This window comes from Wyeomyia smithii, chromosome 3, assembly GCF_029784165.1.
Source record: "Wyeomyia smithii strain HCP4-BCI-WySm-NY-G18 chromosome 3, ASM2978416v1, whole genome shotgun sequence".
NCBI lineage: Eukaryota > Metazoa > Arthropoda > Insecta > Diptera > Culicidae > Wyeomyia > Wyeomyia smithii.
In genome coordinates, this window is record NC_073696.1 from 22,218,440 (window position 1) to 22,239,671 (window position 21,232).

Consider the following 21,232-nt stretch of genomic DNA (forward strand, 5'->3'; position numbering starts at 1 on the left):
ACCGCTTTTTCATTGATTTTCACGGGTAGTTTACGAAAAGACTCCCATAACTGACAACGAAAGCACTTCAAATCACCTAGCTCTGGGTTTTTGGAAAAGAATTTCCAGCCTGTACTGCTTTTTAACGTAAATAAATCGTTTCAAACATAAAATTCACAACTTACACGTTTGAGAATCAAACCGGAAAAGAACCTGTCAAAAAGAAATCGATTGAAATGTCATCGGATGTAAATAAAAAGCGACGCTTCAGTTTCCGTTTGAAAATATAAGGGGTATGAATGTGTTTACTAGAAATCAGTGGAAATGGTCACGTTTCGAAAATTTTAGCAAAGGTCGGACTCAATAATAAGGCAATCCACGGGTGACGTTTCACTGCTTGTACGTTTGTTAATGTTACTGTGTTTCAAGCTGCAAAACCAAATACGACCATAACCGCAATCTTTTAATGTCGTCAATAAGTTCAAATGTGATGTGATGTTGTAGTTGTATTTAGGATTGGCACTCGCGATACTAGAGCCAGCGATCGGATAACATTTGTTTTTCACGCTTCTGGTTCCGGATTGCATTCAAGTTTCGATCGATCGAACATACATAAAGCTGTCATAAGTTGAAAACAGACTGAAATCAGCTGATCGCAACTGTCTCGTGGATTGCCTTATTCGGAGTAAATAACATATACATTATAAAAAATCGACACGTTACTGCCAAGTGGATTTATCTTACTTCAGTACTAATAGATTAAACATTCCATATCTACGAGGAATACTTTTGCATTTCAGTTAACAGTACAAAATCAAGTGTTATGGGCTCTGGCCATAGTGGACGCGGAAGGCGGCGTGAGGCGATTGGCCTTGCCGTGTTTCAATGTACAGCTTTACTTACAGTACAACTGTACATTGAAATTCGGCAAGACGAATTGCCTCGCGTCGTTATTCGCGTCCACTATAACCAGAGTTTTCGGTTTGCAATGCCATGCAAACCTATATCAACCTTCAATGCTAAAACACGTCAACATACTGTGGATTCTAATAAAAATCGATAGAATGATTGTGTGTGATTTTTTTTTCAGTGTAGAACGTGCCTATACCATAACGTTCACATGCATCATCGTAAAATGACGCTGAGGATAGAGGATAGGATCCAACCAATAAATAATATATACTAAGGACTGTACTAAGTAAAATAGTACGTGTACGTGTATTGTTGCCAGTGCTGATAAAAGTCATTTTCCCCAGCAAAATTCTTCGAAAATTACAGCCAATCATTTTCAATTTTCACTTCCAATGATCGCAGCACTCTTTCAGATACACTAGATTTTCGTCCTAGTAACGTGCTGTTATACTCAGATAAAACAGATCGCACGCTTCGTTCACGGTTGCGGAATAAAATTTGACGACAAATCCAACCAAATGATCTTCACTTCAAAGCGAAAAAGAAAAACAAACAGTCCACTCAACCAAAATAAACCTCACCGAAACACTTTTTCACTGACACTGACCGATGCCTTGACAATCTTCGTTAACTGATAAACTGATTTTGTTGTCTTGCTTCCATCGCATGAAATATAATGAGGTGTTTTGACAGTTCACTTCCATGCAAAAAGCGGGAAGGGAGAACTCTGAAAGGATTGTAAAAAAATAACGTTTACGGATGCTTTTTTTCATTTTCACTCAAGAGTGTCAACAAATATCAACCCTGATTGTTGCTACTAAATCTTATGATTTTTTTTTATTTTCAGGAAACTTTAAGTTGAATATAATGCAAAATTCGTTCGCAGTACGCGTTACACACTACTGCGTTTTAGTTCGTATAACATCGTAGTACAATCATAATACGAGTGAAACGAAATTGTAAAGCAAAGCAAAGCCTTGGTGCTTCATTCCGATTCGGAACTTGACCTTCCGTTTTTTATACACAGACTTCGCAGCCGACTGTTTAGTGCACAGGACAATTGCGGGGCTAGCACTACGATCCTACTGACACTAACAGTCTCTTCCAAGCCGAGTCTCGAACCTACGACGACTGGTTTGTAAGGCCAGCATCGTACCTCGAGACCATCTGGTAGAAACGAAATTGTATTTATGCTTCAACTATGGCAACAGGAAATTGTACTAAGTAGTGAACAAAGTTGTGCATGCCACAGATTTTTAGTAAAAGAAAATTGTAAAAGAATTGTAAAAAATGAAATAAAAAGTTATATATCTTCAACTGCGTGAATCATTTTGGCACGTATATCGCCTCCACTTTGGTACTTATAAGCTCATATAAAACGTTATATACAACTTAGCATATTGTACAAAGGTACTTATATCTCAGAACCAACTGAAATATGCTGACCAAATTGTTGGTCAGGTCAGGGGCCTGGTAGCCCCTAGATTACGGCAGTAGTTCAATTGTAGCCTAATAAGTGATTGGAGTTAATGTTCAAGCACAAAATTGTTCCGTGGGGTAAAAATTTTTATTTTCACGATCCGAATCTCCCCTGTGAAAAATACATTTCTGTACCTAAGCATTGTTTGTTCAAATTTTATTCAATTGATCATTTGCATTCAGAAACTTTCTTCCAAAAAGCATCCTTTTTCGATTTAGTAAAAATATGAAACTGAAAATCTGTCGATATTATGTGAAAAATGATAAAATAATTTCTTAAAACTAATATTTTTTTGATAGAAGTTAAAATTTTTTTCATGAATATGACAAAAAGTGTGTTATAAATCTTTGGTGTTTTTTTTTTCAAATGTAGCCTCCTCAAGGCTTACAAGATTCATTCCCCTTACATCGCAGTCGGTTGCTCATTTTATTTACACGTCACATTGACAGCAGTGTCTGGTGCTTTTCTACTTTTCATTTTGATCCCGACAGTCAAGTGAGTTCGCCCGTTTTGTGTTTCGTGACCAGTGAGGAGTGATGAGAAAAATGTCGGCTTGGTGGAGAATTTAGATCATTGCGGTGGAAAAAAGGCAATTAACGCAACAACTTATCCAACTTTGTGGCTGTGTTTTTCGTTTAAGTGATAAGGCAAGGTGACACGTTTGCGAGGGTGGAGAGGAATAGCGCTAGAGGTGCTTCAATCGGACACGATGAGCCATTCCGATAGTACGGATACGACAAGCAGCAGCAGCACTAGTAATGCCAAGCCGGAGGAAAACCAGGACGAGCTCATCATCAAACAACAAAGAGAAATCGAACAGGAGGTTAATTTTTAGTCGTTTTTAGATAATGCCTATTTTTGGGAGCTGGTTAAACATCGTTCTGTCGTTTTAGATTGCTTATTCGAATCCGCTAGTTGGCGATTCCCAAGCCATCATCAGCCTGAGCTCAGAGTATCTGGACGATGCGGTTTACATTTCAAAGATCAAGGATCTATCCTCGAAGTACCGCGCAATCCGTCGTACGCGTCCAGATGGCAACTGCTTCTTTCGTGCGTTCGCCTATGCATACCTCGAGTATTTAGTACGAAACAAGGACGAATTTAGCAAGTTCTATGAATATGCAGCGAAATCAAGGGAGCGTCTAACGGAGGCTGGTTTTCCCCGATTCACGATCGAAGATTTCTATGAAACGTTTATGGAGGTGATTAATAAGGTGAAGCCAGACGGAGATGACACGGAAAGAGCGCTAGCCGAACTGCATAAACTTTTCAATGAGCAGGGATATTCGGATTACGTCGTTGTTTACATGCGCTTGATTACTTCCAGCCATCTGCAAGAGCGAGCAGATTTCTACCAGAATTTTATCGATGGAAATTACACGATTGTAGAATTCTGTCACCAGGAGGTGGAACCGATGTACAAGGAATCCGATCACATTCACATCATTGCGATCTGCTCTGCCCTTGATGCTGGAGTACGCGTCGAGTATATGGACCGAGGAGATGGCGATCAGGTTATTGCTCATGATTTTCCGGACGGTTGCAAGCCGAACGTGTTTTTGCTCTACCGTCCAGGACATTATGATATTCTCTACCCCAACAGAGAGCTGCAACAGTGAAGCGACATTTTCCGACTCTTTCAATACAGTCTATTCTTACTTGGAGATCTTAACCGCTAGTGGATTCTCACATTAAATTACAAGTTCAAATCAAATAAAAGATGTAGAAGATGCAGAGGATCAATTGTTTATTTTAGAAAGAAATTATCCGTCGAGTTCTCCCAGATAAAGCGTTTTGTCACTGGATGCCGACACGACGACCGGTTCTGTCGGGTGAAAATCGACGTCGTTAACGCTTCCGTTGTGACCGGGAAGCTTGTACAGTATCCGCCTTGACGTTGTGTCCCAGATGTAAACGAACCGGTCCGCTGACCCAGAGCTTATTCTAGACCCATCCGGTGACCAGGCGCATCGCAGTAAGTTCTTCTCAAAGTTATGTTGATGTCCGCTGAATATTTTAACGCATCGCTCGGCAGGAGCGTACGGCCTAACATCCCAAATCCGCAGCGTATTATCCATCGAATTGCTCAATAAATAGGAGCCGTCTGGGGACAGCGCCAAACCCGTAACAGTATCGGTGTGTCCTCGGAGCCGATAAATCACTTCTTTTTTGCGAATATCCCAAATCTTGATCTCATTATCAATTCCACCGGAAATGACATGCTCAGCAGTATCGTTAAAGCAAACTGCAGTCACCTGGAACCGGTTATCAAAGGTGTGGATGCCACTCTTTCTACGTGCATCCCAAATTCTGATAGTGGAATCGTCCGAGCCGGACACAATCAAGGTGGGCCCACGTCGCGCACCGCTGCAGCTATTAACAAAATGTGAATGACCCTTCAGTTTGCGAATCCGGGTACAAGTCGGAACATCCCACACAGCGACAAACTTATCCGTACTGCAACTGTAAATATTGCTCCCATCCGGCGAGAAATGTACCTCCATTACCGAGCCCGAATGGCCGGTCATCATTCCTACGTTTTCGCATTCGCCGTGAAAGTTCCAAAGCAGAATCTGTCGATCAAAACCGGACGAAACTAGAAGGTCCCCTTCCGGGTGGAATTCCGTTGAAAATATTTCTCCCCCGTGGCCCTCGAGTAGCATTATCGGGGCCAGCAGACTGGATGTTCGCTCGACGTTCTGTGGAAACAAGATCAGCACGAGCCGGGTGTTGGTTTGTTGTGTTTACGATTATTGATAGATTAGGTTCTTTACCTGCTGTTCCATCAACTGTTTATCTTTCGCCGTGTAGGAGACCAAGTCCGTTCGGGACTTTTTGCTCTGCGGAACAGCGACGAGCGCGTCCGATGGACGCTTGTATACACTCGAATTCATCACTTTGTTTTAAGCACTTTTCTATTTTAACACAAAATCTGTTGAATCGTACACGCGATAGATGTGGTTCTGTTTTCTGCGTTTTCTTCAGACGTCTGGTGTTCGTTTACTGACAAACAAAAGCACAGAAAACATCGCTTTTGCAGTGTCATACCCCTTTTGACAGCAGCGAAAAATTAATTTTTATTTCATCGCCCATCAGTTCTGTCAAAAATTATTAACCAAATCTTTTCTGAAAACGAGTGCACGCGTTTTCCCGGAGCTCTTTCTACGTTCGGAACATTTTGTCTTGGATCCGTGTTAGTTCCTCTGGTTCCGGTTTGTATTTTTCTCAACAAGCGTGATATTTGTGCGACAACGATGGTAGCGAAAACGGTAGCCAAGGGCCCACGGCCACAGGGACAAGCTTACAAGGATAAAAGCAAACCGGCTGACATCCGCCAGAGTAACATCAATGCAGCGAAGGGTGAGTAGGCGGACACATTTCGATTAAAACTTAATAAAATGTGCTTAGAAAGAGCAGTTTTGGTATAGTTTTAAATTGTATATCTTCAGTTAATCGAACAGAAAAAGACAAGCGAAGTAGATTTGATGTAACACTGTTGAAAGAAGCTGAAAATCAAGAAACAATGGCTTTTGTGCTTGTTTTCACTCGAACCAATTTTGTACAAAAGTATTAAAAACCAGCTTAATATTATTTTCGCATAAGATTCATGTTAGCCCAGAAGCTTCTAACCTTAACGAAGATGAGTCATATGATGCATATGAACAGTGGGTGAAATTGCTAAAATATGGTTGCCAACTGATTTTATAACAATTCAGTTTTACGTATAAAATAGTTGATACATTTTTAAAATCTATAATGACATTATTTGCGCTCGTTCCGATTTTAACTGATTTTTAATCTTGTTTCAGCTATCGCTGATGCAATTCGTACCAGCCTGGGACCTCGCGGAATGGATAAGATGGTAAGCACAAAAGCCCTTTGACTAGGCTCCGGCTAATTGCAAAATCTCTCTTATAACTTTTAGATTCAATCGGGCAACGGTGAAGTCACAATCACCAACGATGGAGCCACTATTCTTAAGCAGATGAACGTGATCCATCCGGCAGCGAAAATGCTGGTTGAACTGTCCCGTGCCCAGGACGTACAAGCTGGTGATGGTACAACTTCCGTTGTGATTGTGGCGGGAGCCCTTCTGGAGGCTGTAGAAAAATTGCTGGGAATGGGAATTCATCCGACAGCAATCTCCGATGCCTTCCAGCGCTGCTCGACCAAGGCGGTTGAGATACTGACCGAAATGGCACGACCGATTGAGCTGAGTGATCGCGAGTCGCTCGTTAAGAGTGCATCCACTTCTTTGAACTCGAAGGTCGTTTCGCAGCACAGTAGTCAGCTGGCTCCTATTGCGGTGGATGCGGTTCTGAAAGTCACCGAACCTGGTCGCGAGGCCGGTGTGGATTTGAAGAACGTGAAAATCATTCGTAGCCTCGGTGGTACCATTGAGGACACAGAACTTATCGACGGTCTAGTGTTTACTCAACGCTCAGCTGGAATCAACGGACCTAAGCGAGTTGAGAAGGCTAAAATTGGTTTGATTCAGTTCTGTATTTCGGCTCCGAAAACTGATATGGATCATAGCATTGTAGTATCCGATTACGCTGCGATGGACCGCGTTCTTAAGGAAGAACGTGCCTACATTCTGAACATCGTAAAACAGATCAAGAAGTCCGGTTGTAATGTTCTGCTGGTTCAGAAATCCATTCTCCGTGATGCTATTTCCGATCTAGCGCTGCACTTTTTGGACAAGATCAAAGTGATGGTTGTGAAGGATATCGAGCGTGAAGACATCGAGTTTGTCTGTAAGACACTGAACTGCCGCCCGATCGCTTCTTTGGATCATTTCCTTCCAGAGCATTTGGTAAACGCTGATCTGGTTGAAGAAGTTTCCAGTGGAACGAGCAAATTTGTGAAGTTCACTGGTATCCAAAATATGGGCAGAACAGTTTCCATCGTTATTCGAGGTTCGAACAAACTGGTTTTGGAGGAGGCAGATCGGTCGCTTCATGACGCTCTATGTGTTGTCCGTTGTTTGGTTAAAAATCGTGCTCTAATTGCCGGCGGTGGAGCTCCAGAGATCGAAATGGCACTTCAGTTGGCTGCTCACGCACAAACTCTGGGCGGTGTCGATGCGTACTGTTTCCGTGCCTTCGCCAATGCCCTGGAAGTGATCCCATCAACACTGGCCGAAAACGCAGGACTGAATCCAATTGCAACGGTCACCGAGCTGCGTAATCGTCATGCCCAGGGAGAGAAGAATGCCGGCATCAATGTACGTAAAGGGGCGATTACCGACATCCTCGCGGAGAATGTGGTCCAACCATTGCTGGTATCAACCTCGTTAATTACGCTTGCTTCGGAAACCGTTAGGTCGATTCTTAAAATCGATGACATCGTCAACACCATGCAGTAAGCTAGGTGGTATTATAATTCCTTTCACTCATCGAGATTTCCCTTTTTTGCCCCCATCGCACCAAACTAATTGCTTTCATTTAGCACTTCAACATTAATAACTCTATGATACTGATAAAATAACAATAAACATTTACACTGTAAAGCTGGTGTTATTTTATTCGGATAACCTCAATTAAAAAAAAAAACAAGAACATTTTTCTTAAACATAATTTTATTTCTTCGCCATCGGTTCGAACGCATCCGGCATACGCTCGATAACGTATCGATTGAGCGCAACGTTCATAATCGGAACGCCCGGTATTTTCCGGATTCTCCGCTTCAGGTCTTTATCGTTGGTGGCGACAATGTAACACTTGTGCTGGGTCACTCGCTGCACCAGGCAATCGTCGGCGTATGTCCCCCGGTGCATGCAGTGGATCCGCTCGAAGCGTTCATCCTTAATAATCCTTAGTGCCAACTTGAACTTGGGCCCAAGCTTCTCCAGTTCACCCACGACACAATCCGTCACGTACGGGATACACTTGGCGTACAGGCAATCCATCATGGTTTTTATAATGTCCAGCTTGTTTTTGATACTGAAGTTGACAAAATTGGTATCGACCAAAATGTGGTACGGAGGTCCTAGCTGCGTGTTGTACTGGAAGAACATGGCTGAGCTGACCTGGGGCTTCTCCATCAATTTTAGTTCTGTTTCAGATGTTTTTTTCTCTTTTGGTTTGGAGCGATCGTCCTGTTTCAGACGACTGTCGGTCGTTTTAATCATTCGCTTGAGTTGGGCCGACCGTTGTGATTGCAGGCGTTTAAGTTGTCCTTTTTTACCCTGTAAGACCAGAATTAAGCCATATGTGCAGACATTAAGAAGTATATATCTACTTACCATTTTTGTTTTATTTGAAAAACACACTTTGGGACCAAATATGATTGATATTTATTGATATTAGATTTTTATTAATTAGGCACATGCGTTTTTAGTTTTGCATTGTTTTGTTCAACCAAATCTGATGTGATATGTGAAAACTCGGATTCGACGAACGAGAATAAAACATCGTCTGTTTGTTTTAGAGCATCAGTACCGAGTTTTGATATTTAAAATCCGAGACAGGGATGCCATATTTTCAGCTGTATATTAAATCAAAAAAACTGCTGCGGATGGTAAAATCGGTATGAACTTGTGGTTTGTACAAAAATACATACCTTAGTATAAAAACTGATGCAAAAGTCTGTACAAATATTACAAATATCGCTAAATGTGCTATCCTTAATTATGGATAAAACAGGAAAATACGTAGGTACTTTGAAACCGTGTTTGATTGATTAATTTAACAACCGTGAATTCACCTGAAGATGTCATTACCATGCTTTAACAACTTTTTTTGTTATTGGTTGGGTTGATCACCGTGCGGCATAATCAATTTTTTAATTGACAAGTTAAAATTTGACAAGGGAAAAAGCGTAAAATCTGTCATGAAAACCCGTTTATGGAACACGCAGGTATTTCACCAGCCTGCAGTAGTTTAAGTGAAGCGAAATCCACGAGTTTACACTCCGAGCGAAGTGAAAATTGGCTGCAACTGACAGAATATAAACGCACACAAGTTTTCGCTTGCTGCTGTTTTTTTCACTAGCATTGCATGCATTGCATTGTTTGCATGCGTGAAAAAACCCAAGTGAAAAAGATGAGATCCACAACCTTCGATTTCGCTGGATCGAATTTGTTTACAGTTCCAAGCGAAGTGAAATTGTTGCAGGTTGCATTTTTCACGAGCGTAAAAAAATGAACATTTTGTATGAGGTTTTCACTTCGCTTGGAACTCTAAATAGGGCTTTAATTGGTCGTGCGGGAGAAGGAAGAGTTTGTCAGAACTTTTTCTTTAAATTTTGATACCCCTAGTAAAGATATAAGTGCGTTAAAAGTTGCAGAGTAATTGCTCATCGGATTCGTCCAAGGTTGTTAATCGATAATTTATCGTAAACGCCGATAACGATACCGTCTGTTATCGTTATCGTTGATGACGCTTACGTCTTCAGACATTATCGTCATTGTCAATGACGATAGCTACTGAACGGTATCGAATCAATAACGTTTGTTTATTACCAACCACTGCAATACCATCTTTTGCTTTATTAGATATATCATTTAGATGCATTTTAAATGCAAATATGACAATGCTACATACCTTACTATTCCAATTTGTGCTTTAAAAAGCGCCTCATAAGCTAAAACAATCAAAACTGATAAATTTATTTCCCTGATGAGAAGCGAAACATAAACAAATAAGGAAAAGTTTCTTCCTGTTGCCTAGTGATGTTTTGTCTCCAATCCTCCAAAGTGAAAAAACGTTTCCTCACCCCGTGCCTGCTTTTCGATCAAGTCGTACACCATTCGCTACCACAGCAGACAAAACTGGCATAAGGCGTTAGTGAGCTGATAACGTCTAGTGACTATCGTTGTCGCCAAGATCGTTAATGTTTGAAGACGGTATCGTCATCGTCAATAACGATACCATACGTTATCGGTAACGGCGATGACGATTATCGACGATAATCTATCGTATCAACAACCTACTTGTAATTGACTAAAAATTGAGATTTTTTTTTAAATAGGAACGATTTTGCTGAAAGAAAAACCGAAACTAAAAGGAAAAAAAGATTATAAAAAATAACTTAATCCTTCCAAAGATTATGTTGATGGAATCGCATATCGACGACGTAGAAAGCCGGATAGTAACTGCAGCATCATTGCTGATTTCTGAAATACCATCCATATTCAGTTCCTCTTGTTCAATTAATTCGCAACCCAAATATTCTCCACATGTTAGTGGATTGATAGAGACTAAAAAATGCATTCATTTGCATTGCGCTGTTATTCATAAACAAGCATGCACGGTAAAACAGAACTATCAAATATTACTCTTTTTAAACGAGAAAAACGTGTCATTTAGTTCATTTTGAGCAAATCTCAAACAAAAAAGGGATCGTAGAACTATAATAAATGATGCAAGTATCATAAATAATTCTGAATTGAACTCTGTGGTATAGGTATAGGTGTCTGTTTTATTTATTTATTTATTTTTTAGAGTTGAAATGTGATGTCACACTCAAGCTAACTCCCCCTCCCCCATATGTCACAATAATCGAAACCCCCTACTCCCCCTAAATGCGTGACATCATTAGTGGATGTTCCCCTACAGCAAAACTTTATTTAGGTCTCTGGAAATTTTGCACACTTCCAACTTGGCTAGCAGCCCTGAAATTCACAGGCGCGTACATACTTTTTGTTATTTTGCAAGCTGTTTCAACAATCTGTCAGTCAATGCGGATTTTTATGTGAAACACAGAAAAACCATATTTCTATTAGGATCTTTTTTACACATATAACTAAGGCAAATTATTAAATTTGATCCACCCTACTACCATACGATTGTTGACGATTGTGAACATGCGTCACATTCCTTCCCCTCGAGACGTGTCTTGTTTACAATTGATGCAATGATGTCATTTTTTCGTGGAAAGACAAAAGAAAAGTCTTGCGAAGTGTCGCTCCCCATTGATAAAAATTGCACTGCAGCTCAAAAAAGTTTTCTTTTCATGAGTGACAAGGTCGGTGAATCATTTCTTATTGTAAGAACTAGCACAAGTGACTCAATTCATTTTACAGGTTTAGAAGTGCAGTGGCAGCAGTTTAGGCTGAACGGCAGAACAATGGATAACTTGAATTCTCAGCTCGCTCATCTCTCGTTAAGGTCATCTGGGAGTGACCCTCAACAGCAACAGCAACAACAGCATCAAACACAATACGGAGCACTGCCTGATAGTGGTCCGAATGGAGTCGGTGTTCCCGGAATGGTGATGATGGGTCGCAAAGGACCCGCAGTTCCACCGAAGCCGAAAAAACCTTCACCCTCGACGGTGCCACCGCAGGTGCCAAAAAGTTCCAACGTTAAACAGTACATCGAACCATCGTACTCAACTTTGCTTCAAGGGCAATCGGGTGGAACAGCGTCGGGCGGAATGGAAGAACACGCATATACGAACACATCGTTCGCAGCCGGAGTTGCTGGAAAAATGGGAGCACGAAAGGTGACCTTGGATAATGCAATTGAATTGCAGCAGCAGAAGGAAGCTTTGGAGCACCACAAACGCATGATGCAGATTAAAATACAGCAAAGAGGACAGGCGGACGGAGCAGTTTATGAGAATACGGCTCCTCGTTTTTACGAGGGAGATGCAACCTACGCTAACATCCCGGGTGGTCAGAAGAATGGAGATGGAATAATTTACAGTAACATCGTTCATGGTGGGACCGGTCCGAAAAAACCCTTCACCCAAAGACAGATATCGGACGAGCTTCCTCCTCCCCCGGCACAAGAAACGCAGAATGCTTTGTCGTTGAACGAATTGTCGTTGGAGGATAACGATGATGAATTTCCTCCACCTCCTAGTCCAGTTAGTTCTTCATATAGCGAGCTGAGAAGAGCCACCGATCCACCCTCGATTGGGTGTCAACCCCAGCCAACCTACAACATGGTGGGACCTGGCGTGGCTGGACAGACGTATAGCAATCTGGCTCCAAATAATCAAATATATGCCAACAACATGCATCATCAATCGCTGTACGGAACCTACGGTATGAGCTCTCAGGGTTCCACCACGTACGAATCCATTTACGAGCCGATTAATCCACGCCCTACCAGTCAAATGTCCGGTAGATCAAACTATTCGCTCTATACGCCCTATGTTAATTCACGCGGCGTTAATAGTCCTAACGATAGTCTGATAACGAGCGCTTCGAATCAGCACCAGCATCGTGGTCATCCTCCGAAAGAGTCCGAAGTGGATAAACTAACAGATTTGCTGGTTCAGTCGATGGACAACGTACAGGATCCGGATTCGTTTGGAACGTGTGTAAAGTGCGGTGAAAGGGTAATTGGAGAAAACACCGGCTGCACTGCGATGGACCAAATTTATCACATCGCTTGTTTTACATGCCACCAGTGTCAGATCAATCTGCAAGGTAAACCATTCTATGCCCTGGATGGCCAACCGTACTGTGAAGAGGATTACCTTAACACACTAGAGAAATGTTCGGTTTGTTTGAAACCCATTCTGGAGCGGATCCTAAGGGCAACCGGAAAACCGTACCATCCGCAGTGCTTTACATGTATTATCTGTGGCAAGTCGTTGGACGGGATTCCGTTTACTGTTGATGCTACCAATCAGATTCACTGCATTGAAGATTTCCACAAAAAGTTCGCACCGCGGTGCTGCGTCTGTAATATGCCCATCATGCCAGAACCGGGTCAGGACGAGACCATCCGTGTCGTGGCGCTCGATCGAAGTTTTCACATCAATTGCTACAAGTGCGAGGATTGTGGTCTACTGCTATCATCCGAGGCGGAGGGGCGCGGTTGCTATCCACTGGATGATCATATCCTTTGCAAGAGCTGCAATGCCAAACGAGTACAGACACTAACCAGCCACATGACGACTGAGTTGTAAGGTCGCTATCTTTATAACTAGTTGCTAGTTCATGTTTTTTTTTATTCATTCCTTTTGGCATTTTTGTTAGTCATCAAAGAAAGGAGTGTCCTTTCGCAAAGCAGTGCAAGTACTAAAACCGAAAATTTAGTATATAGTAAAGAGTAAACGGACGACACTAATCTGTTGTAATTAGAACTCTTGGCTGTTAATTTAGTTGTAGGAAGAATGACACGAAAAATATCGCTCAATCATTCCGTAGTGTCTGCATGAGAATAGCTAACAGCGTTAACGCGTAATACTTATATTATATATATTCACTTAGGAAAGTCGTCTATTGCTATGCATTTATGAAAAAATCTGATCATTCCACTATTATCAACAACACTATATTACTATTATATGATATAACTAATGTTCGCAGAAAACGCATTTATAGCAAACTGTATATGATAAGATCAGATTTCGAATCTTTTAAAGTAGGTAATAAACAAACCGAAACATTGCCAATAGCGAATAGTGAAGAGATAACAGTTTAAAACTTGTTACAACTAAAAATCGTCCCCCTTTTCTTCGTGTACAAGAGTAATAGTAAATAGTGAAGGTTTTAATCGTCTTACATAACATTCTCCAACATACATATATGCAAATACGTAAATCATTCCGAGCAACTCTAGCAGCTTCGCCTGGTGTATTAAGAGAACCAAAACGCAAATGAGAGACAAACGAAAACGAAAAACGTTGTGGTGTTATAAAATTGGTGTATTGGGCATGCATTGCGGTGGTGTTAAATTTACTACTCCGAAAGGTGGCCTATTTATTTTTTCATAAACAATTGGGAAATTCTAATCGAATATCCTGAAGGGGATAGGAAAAAGAGAGAAAAAGGTTTAAAGTAGCTCACTTATCACAGAGGTTTCATCAGGTGTTAAGAGGCCCTATTACTTGTCTCGACTCCAGTCACTGTCCAGTCGGGCGATATGTCGTATTAGTGGAGTCGACTGGAGCTTGGCTGAGTTACGAACTTTCGAGCAGCCGACTCAGCCGAGCTACTCGACTGAAATTCACTCGACTACAGCTATACCAAAATTGGTCAGTCGAGTAAAGTGACTCTCGAGTCGTCTTATGTAAAGGGTCTGTAACATTGCTGACATTAGAGCATTTCCATGCTAAATGACCTATCGACCAATTTTGTGGCTAAGAAAAAAATGCATTTTTCTTTTAAAATTCGCCAATTTTCACTGCCATCCTACTCTTTTCAACATCGCTAGAAAAAAATATCTGAACATGGCGTTTTGTAGAGCAACTCAAGAGCTTTAATGTCATGTATAAGCCAAGTGTGCCAAATGGGGTAAAACGGCCCTAGAAGGTTTTTTTCAAAAAACCGTCAAAATCACAAAAATCACTATAGTTCCTACTAGACTTAATAGATTTAGATAATCACTGTACCTTATCAGAGCTACCTACTTTACCAGAAGATACGTAATTTGGGGTAAAACGTTCCTTGAAGATTTTTTTTTCGAAAAATGCCGTCGAAATCACCAAAACTGCAAGAACTCGGGTTAGACTTGATAGATTCACTGAAAAATTAAATTATTACTCTAGTTAGATACGAACTTAAGGGAAAGATGACAAAAAAAATATTTTTCTTAGAGAATACTTGGCGATTTTCGGGGTGCTATTTTCTCAACAGAAAACAGTCCAAAACGCGAAGTTTGCATTTTATAAAACAACTAAAGAGCTTTTATTTGATATCAAGTCCAGATGCATCATTTGGAAGCTGACTAAAAAGGACTGAACTTTTTCTTGACTTTTCACTAGGTTTAAGAACAGCATCAAACCTTGTAAAAGACAATATCGATGAGACGGTTGCTGAAAGACTGCAATATTTCGAGTTTTGTTAAAGCAAATGAAATAGGTTATTGTTTGAGTTTCATGTTCATCTTTTTAATTTGATTATTTCTAAATTTATTGTCATCGGTCTCATTCTTTGCTTTTTTTTTCCAGAGAGTTGGCTAAAAAATCATGTTACTCTGGTTGCTGTTGTATAAATCAAAATGAACAATCATTTAAACAAATCACGAATTCGAACACTAATGCTTTACAATTTATAGGCATGATGTTGATCAACAATGAAGACCGGATGGAGAAAAGATACAATTTTGAAAGACGATTTCGAATGTTTGAACCTGAGCGTGATGTTTGGGAACGCGGTGGTCCTGATCTCCGCCCAGGATCAATCATTTTCTACACAGATGGTTCAAAAATGAACAATCGAGTGGGAGCAGGAGTAACTGGCCCAGGAATAGACCTGTCAGTTCCAATGGGCCAATGGCCAACTGTCTTCCAAGCTGAAGTCCAAGCAATACTAGAATGTTCTGAAATATGCCTACGCTGGAAATACAGACACTCAAACATTTGCATGATGTCCGACAGTCAAGCAGCGTTGAAGGCTTTGAAGTCTGCGACATGCACATCAAAACTAGTTTGGGAGTGTGTTCAATCACTCCAAACACTGGGTTGTAATAACCAAGTCGACTTATACTGGATACCTGGTCACTGTGGAATAGATGGGAACGAAAGAGCCGATGAACTGGCAAGACTTGGATCGTCTCATCAGTTCATACGACCAGAACCCTTCTGTGGTCTATCCGCTTGTTCCCTTAGAATGGAACTAAAAGCATGGGAAATTCTGATAGTGGAATCCAACTGGACAAACACCTTCATCGGTAGGCAGTCGAAACGTTTCATCACTCCGAACGTTTCTATGACTCGTAAAATACTGGATCTTTCAAAAAAAGATCTAAGCACGTATACTGGTTTAATAACAGGGCATTGTCCGAGCCGTTATCATTTGAAGGTTATGAAAAAACTTCAAGATGATACATGTCGAGTATGTGGCATGGAAAAAGAAGACTCCGAACATCTGTTATGCCGATGTCCGGCAATTTTTATCAAAAGATATAAGTTCTTCGAAAGAGGTCTTCTGGAACCCTCTGAAATCTGGAGAACAAATCCCAGTACGGTTGTGCGCTTTATACGAAGTATAATACCGGACTGGACTAATGCTATTGGCCAGACTGTAACGACCACTTCTAATACGTTATCCTGACCTAGCAAAATTAAAAAGGGGGAATATGTCACAAAATATCAAAAAATTGGTCGCAGTGACGAAAATACCAAACACGGAAAAAAAAGTCCCACCCAAGTTCTTGCAGTTTTGGCGATTTTGACGGCATTTTTCGAAAAAAAAATCTTCAAGGAACGTTTTACCCCTAATTGCGTATTTTCTGGTAAAGTAGGTAGTTCTGGTACACAGACTTGGCATACTCATCGTTTGTAACAAAGAGGCTCATATAATTTGCACAGAACACCGAAGCATGTTGAAAAAAAAACGGATGAGTTGATTATTTTTTTCGCACGCTGGAAGTAAATGCACACTGTGTAAAGAAAACAAAATACGCAACATCAGAAAGCTTGTATTGTAAAAAGTAAGCGCATTAAGCTCTCACAGAGAGACTTTCTCGATTGCAACTGTTAAAATAAAGATAGCGCACATTGATTGCTCATTGATAAGGGCACTATGATGAAAATTATAGCTGGTTGGAAACTGTTCTGGCTGTTTCCGTAATGAAGTATTCTGTAGTGGTTATGTAGGGCCCTTCGCTATGCTCACTGTGTTTTGCTCACTGAGTTTTTTTATTATCACAGTGTAGGTCTATGATAAGTTCAGCCCAGACACAGTTAATTTACTCAACAGCACGCAGCTTTGGCTCGCCTACTCATATGTGTAGTTATATTCCACGCTCCCTACGCGCAAAGGCACTGCTCAATAAGGCTGCGCATTTTTTTCTGCTCATCACATTGCCTACTAAAAAACTGATGTGATGCAATTTATGTGTTGATAAATGCACAAAGATGAGTGATTGGACAAGACTGCTGGTACAACAACAAAACAAACAATATCGCACGCTTAGCCTGGGGGCTAATAGCGGTCTCGATCAAATAGATTAGTTGAGAGAATTCGTTATCGATATTGTTTTTTTAGCACATTTTGCATGTGTAGGATAAGTACAACGATACGACGAGAAAATTTCCAGCTCGAAAAGATCAACGACTCGATCGGGAATCGAACCCGATATCACAACCGTGTGGGAGAGCTAGCTGACCGACATCGCTAACCACAGAGCCACGGGGACCAAGGTAGTTCGGGTAAGGTACAGTGATAATCTAAATTTTCAATAAAATCTATCAAGCCTAGCAGGGACAATAGTGATTTTAGTGATTTTGCCGGTTTTTTGAAAAAAACCTTCTAGGGACGTTTTTCCCCATTTGGCACACTTGGTTTATACATGACATCGAAGCTCTTGAGTTGATCTACAAAACGCCATATTCAGATATTTTTTCTAGCGATGTTGAAAAGACAAGGATGATCTTGAAAATTTGCAATTCTAAAGAAAAAAATGCATTTTTTCGTCAATTTACCTCTTTGCCATATATTGTGACCATGCGTTTTGAAGTACTCTTAGTGTAGAATAATATCACAAATTTTTAGGAAAATCCATCAAGTCTAGCAGGAGTTATTGCACTTTTTATTATTCGGACGTTTTTGGAAATATCATTTTCAAGGACCGTTTTACCCCACTTAACCTCAATTAAAAAAATCGAAATTTTTCAAAACTTCCTACCTTGAATAGACAAACCAACGCTGAAAAGTTCAGCCCAATCAGAGAACATCAAAACAATGTCCCTCAGAAAGGCGGTTGCGGCTCTCGCGAACTGGCTCTTAAGTTTCCGAGCGTCTGTCCTCCATGTCAGGAGTGGCACAAAACGGCGTCTGTAGTCCAGGTTAGGGGCTGCCGATTAGTGATGGGAAATATCGCCCAAAACGGACATCGATAACAATCGATAATTCCGGGGCTTTTATCGATATTATCGATAAGTATCGATAATTTGACAGCTAAAGTTTGCGTTAAAAATTTTTTTTTCAGATGGTGATGAAAAAAATCTATTTAGGACGGATAATTGAGTTGGATAAATTTCCCATGGAAGGTTATCATGTTAGCTTCCTCACAAAAAAATATTACGTCCTTGCGTGCAGCCTTCCGGCAGTTAACCGGAACATTCGCCATGGCGGACGAAACCATGCGTGCAGCCATGTTGTTAAGCTCTTTCTTCGTTTTTTTTTATTAATTACTCCTCCGTTTTCGTGACAAAATTGTTGGAATAGATCTTGCGCTTCAAGTTTGCCCAGAAATTCTCGATGGGAAGCATGTGGGGACATTGGGCGGATTCACCGATTTCGGTACCACATCGATATTCAGCCGCTCCATCTCCTCCAACGATCGCTTCGAGTAGTTGGCCGACGTAAAATCTGGCCAGAACACTGTGTCTTCGCGCTTATGGTATTTCTGATGAATGACGCAACTTCTGTCAGGCACTTCGTACTATAAATTTTTCCGTTCACGGCCAGCCCGGAGCGAAAAAAGAGCAACTTTGACATCCCTTCTTCGCTGATTGTTAGCCACAGCCGCACCTTCTTGGGGAACTTCCTTCGTGGGGGAGGTAAAATACAAAGAACCTTGCTAGTCGTTGCCATCCAAGGTGAGATAGGTCTAGTCGTCCAATACCACTGCCACGTCGCGATTTGCCGGGAAAATCGACTTGACCATCTTATTCAACCGCTGTCGCTGCGTCATTGCCTGCCGCTCCGAGACCAGTGAACGGGACTGCCGCTTCCTGCATGTATATCCATGTTCTCCAGATGCTTTTTCACTGTTTTAGAGCAAGCACCAACCTCTCGGCCAAGTGCACGCAGCAATTTAGCCACCTTTCCCTCGGTCTTCCTCTTCAGCATCCTTTGAAGCTTCTTGTCGCTCAGGGTCGTTGGCCGCCCGGAACCGGGCTTTCTTTCGATGCTCTGATCGTTGTCCAATAGTGTCAAGATGTTGTAGATGCCAGAACCGGCATACCCGGCGTCCACAAAGTGCCGCACGATGTCCGTTTTTGACGCGGCGGGGTACCATTCTTCGAACGCGCACACTTCACTTTTTTCGCCATCCCAGTTAGAGTTTGACAATTTTTTTTTTGCTAACTGCTAGTTTCGTCAATGCGATTAAAGGAAAACCCATGAAAAATCGGCAATTTTTGTCAATTTTTTTACCGCAAACGTTATTCGACAAATGCAATTTTTCTATATAAATTTGTTAAAAACAGAGACAGTGATGGCCCAAACAGAATGGATACGTTTGCGTTGCGTTGACGTCAATGTGACAGTAAATGTATGTATGACAAATCTTTCGATACTGCAAATGAAAATTCAAACAACCGTATGAGTTAAACAGTTTGTTTTGGAAAGTCTTCGGGTTTTACGCCAGGAGTGCTTTCTACAAGTAGTTTCAAGCCGAAGTTCATTTTGAAGGTTGTATAATAAGGGAAATAATTGATGCAGGCAAAATTCTGTCAATTTGGCCAAAACTTGGAAGCGAAAACACACAAACACATGCATGTCCATCACATTATAAGAATTGGCAAGCCAAAGAAAATGCATTTTATTATAATTTCGTATCATTGCTTTTTATGAGATGTTGCAAAAAGTTTGGATATTTTTTCAAAGTACTCCAGTTTTGAGTTGTCGAACTCATCTGTTCTTAGGAAACTAGAAACTATAAATACTTTTTTAGTTACCATTATTTCTCAGAAACTCAGTGACATCCGGGGCGAACCTTTACACCACCCCCAACAATGCTAAATCTTGTCGAATAGCAGCACTCAACAAATACCTAGCGCAGGGGCGACTCGTGGCTGCTGAACCTACCTGTTCAACTATAAATTCTGAAAATCAGAGTTTGGGGAAGTAATTACAATTTTATCCGCGAATAAAAGCAAGTAATTCCCTTTGTTATTATTCAAAAATAAAACTAAAAAATAAGAAAATAAGAGCATGAATTTGGATTTTAGATTCATTTTTTGCCTGAAGTCCACATGTGCATTGCACAGGTTGCACCTATGGACGAGTCGCCCCTGACCTAGCGGCAAAAGCAACTCCTGGGGTAGGATAGGTGAGGTCTCCTTCTTTTGGGTCTCCTCCAGTAGCCTACCGCGCTGACTTGTGCTCACCCTTAAATATCGATAATTATCGTTAACGTCAAAAAATTAGCTATAATATCGATGACCAGCATTTATCGATATTATCGATAAGTATCGATAAGTTTCCCATCACTACTGCCGATTACCGTCCTCGTGCCAATGTGCTCTAAACAGTGTTGTACGCGATTGCCCTCCGACGAGACAGGATGTTGCTGCGCAGGCCTTAGGGAACATACTTAAATGACGTAGCATTTTCTTCGTGATTTTCGAACCCTCCCCTCCCCCCTCGTAGCAATTGGTCACAAAACTTCAACTCCCCCCTGAAAAAAACGTAGCATTCGATTAGCCCCCCTCGGTTTTGAGTAAAAAAAACATACAAAAATACAAGTGGCAACATAAAAAAAATACTTGCAAAAAAAATCACCGCGTCTTATTGAATTTATTTATCACTTATACACTGGAGACAACATTCCTTTGGATATCAACTTCGCTATAGATTTAGTTTATTTTCTGTTTAGGATTTAGTTTGTTTTCTGTTTCGAAGAGATTGTGTTTTGGTGCGAGGAGGAAAGATGTTTATACATCTTCGTATGATCTCTGTCTGTAAAAAACCCAGAAAATATTCCGAAATTCACAGAAGAAACTAATCGCTGCAATTACCAGCTTTGAACAGAAATGAGTATCTTGTAATTTTAACTAATAAAAACCACAAAGAAACAACGATTTTCGTTTTCAAAACAGATTGTGTGTTTACACAAAATTTTAGAATGCTACAGATAGAAAGGTTTCGACAGCTCTTGCTGCAAAACTTTGTGTAATGTTGTAGTGTATTTTTTGTATGCATTTTCCTGCGAAAAAACCGGTCTTTCAAAATAGGGGTGTGCGAAACTGGCTTTTCTGGTGTCGAAACGAAACGAAACGAAA

General features: G+C 40.9%; 6 protein-coding genes across 7 annotated transcripts in view; 3 read left to right on the forward strand and 3 right to left on the reverse strand.

Moving 5' to 3' along the window:
* Positions 1-21,232, reverse strand: part of LOC129727228 (60S ribosomal protein L9) — a 69,245-nt gene that overhangs the window by 889 nt on the left and 47,124 nt on the right. The window contains exon 1 of one of the 2 annotated variants that reach the window (XM_055684814.1): positions 165-254. The exons of the other annotated variant lie outside the window; for it this stretch is intronic. The gene's annotated coding sequence lies outside the window, so the exon portion shown is untranslated. Of the gene's footprint in view, positions 1-164; positions 255-21,232 lie in introns of those variants that run through there. 2 annotated transcript variants of the gene reach the window in all.
* On the forward strand, positions 2,850-4,105 carry LOC129727226 (ubiquitin thioesterase otubain-like). The gene is made up of 2 exons (XM_055684811.1): positions 2,850-3,194; positions 3,265-4,105. Exons 1-2 carry the CDS (start codon positions 3,081-3,083, stop codon positions 3,988-3,990), a joined length of 840 nt encoding a protein of 279 aa, XP_055540786.1. The 5' UTR covers positions 2,850-3,080; the 3' UTR covers positions 3,991-4,105.
* LOC129727225 (U5 small nuclear ribonucleoprotein 40 kDa protein) lies at positions 4,086-5,381 on the reverse strand. The gene is made up of 2 exons (XM_055684810.1): positions 5,146-5,381; positions 4,086-5,070 (listed from the first exon to the last, which is right to left on the reverse strand). The coding sequence occupies exons 1-2, from the start codon at positions 5,263-5,265 to the stop codon at positions 4,135-4,137; spliced, it is 1,056 nt and encodes a 351-aa protein (XP_055540785.1). The 5' UTR covers positions 5,266-5,381; the 3' UTR covers positions 4,086-4,134.
* Positions 5,472-7,883, forward strand: LOC129727223 (T-complex protein 1 subunit delta). The gene is made up of 3 exons (XM_055684809.1): positions 5,472-5,731; positions 6,181-6,233; positions 6,297-7,883. Exons 1-3 carry the CDS (start codon positions 5,626-5,628, stop codon positions 7,737-7,739), a joined length of 1,602 nt encoding a protein of 533 aa, XP_055540784.1. The 5' UTR covers positions 5,472-5,625; the 3' UTR covers positions 7,740-7,883.
* Positions 7,935-8,791, reverse strand: LOC129727227 (rRNA-processing protein FCF1 homolog). The gene is made up of 2 exons (XM_055684812.1): positions 8,619-8,791; positions 7,935-8,561 (listed from the first exon to the last, which is right to left on the reverse strand). Exons 1-2 carry the CDS (start codon positions 8,619-8,621, stop codon positions 7,953-7,955), a joined length of 612 nt encoding a protein of 203 aa, XP_055540787.1. The 5' UTR covers positions 8,622-8,791; the 3' UTR covers positions 7,935-7,952.
* Positions 11,199-13,966, forward strand: LOC129727222 (lipoma-preferred partner homolog). Its single transcript, XM_055684808.1, has 2 exons — positions 11,199-11,341; positions 11,400-13,966. The coding sequence occupies exon 2, from the start codon at positions 11,444-11,446 to the stop codon at positions 13,238-13,240; it is 1,797 nt and encodes a 598-aa protein (XP_055540783.1). The 5' UTR covers positions 11,199-11,341; positions 11,400-11,443; the 3' UTR covers positions 13,241-13,966.

Coding starts and splice junctions, on each gene's coding strand:
- LOC129727226 (XM_055684811.1), top strand. CDS start 3,081: ATGAGCCATTCCGATAGTACGGATACGACAAGCAGCAGCAGCACTAGT. Junction 3,195..3,264: donor AAAGAGAAATCGAACAGGAG/GTTAATTTTTAG, acceptor CTGTCGTTTTAG/ATTGCTTATTCGAATCCGCT.
- LOC129727225 (XM_055684810.1), bottom strand. CDS start 5,265: ATGAATTCGAGTGTATACAAGCGTCCATCGGACGCGCTCGTCGCTGTT. Junction 5,071..5,145: donor AACAGTTGATGGAACAGCAG/GTAAAGAACCTA, acceptor TTGTTTCCACAG/AACGTCGAGCGAACATCCAG.
- LOC129727223 (XM_055684809.1), top strand. CDS start 5,626: ATGGTAGCGAAAACGGTAGCCAAGGGCCCACGGCCACAGGGACAAGCT. Junction 5,732..6,180: donor TAACATCAATGCAGCGAAGG/GTGAGTAGGCGG, acceptor ATCTTGTTTCAG/CTATCGCTGATGCAATTCGT. Junction 6,234..6,296: donor CTCGCGGAATGGATAAGATG/GTAAGCACAAAA, acceptor TATAACTTTTAG/ATTCAATCGGGCAACGGTGA.
- LOC129727222 (XM_055684808.1), top strand. CDS start 11,444: ATGGATAACTTGAATTCTCAGCTCGCTCATCTCTCGTTAAGGTCATCT.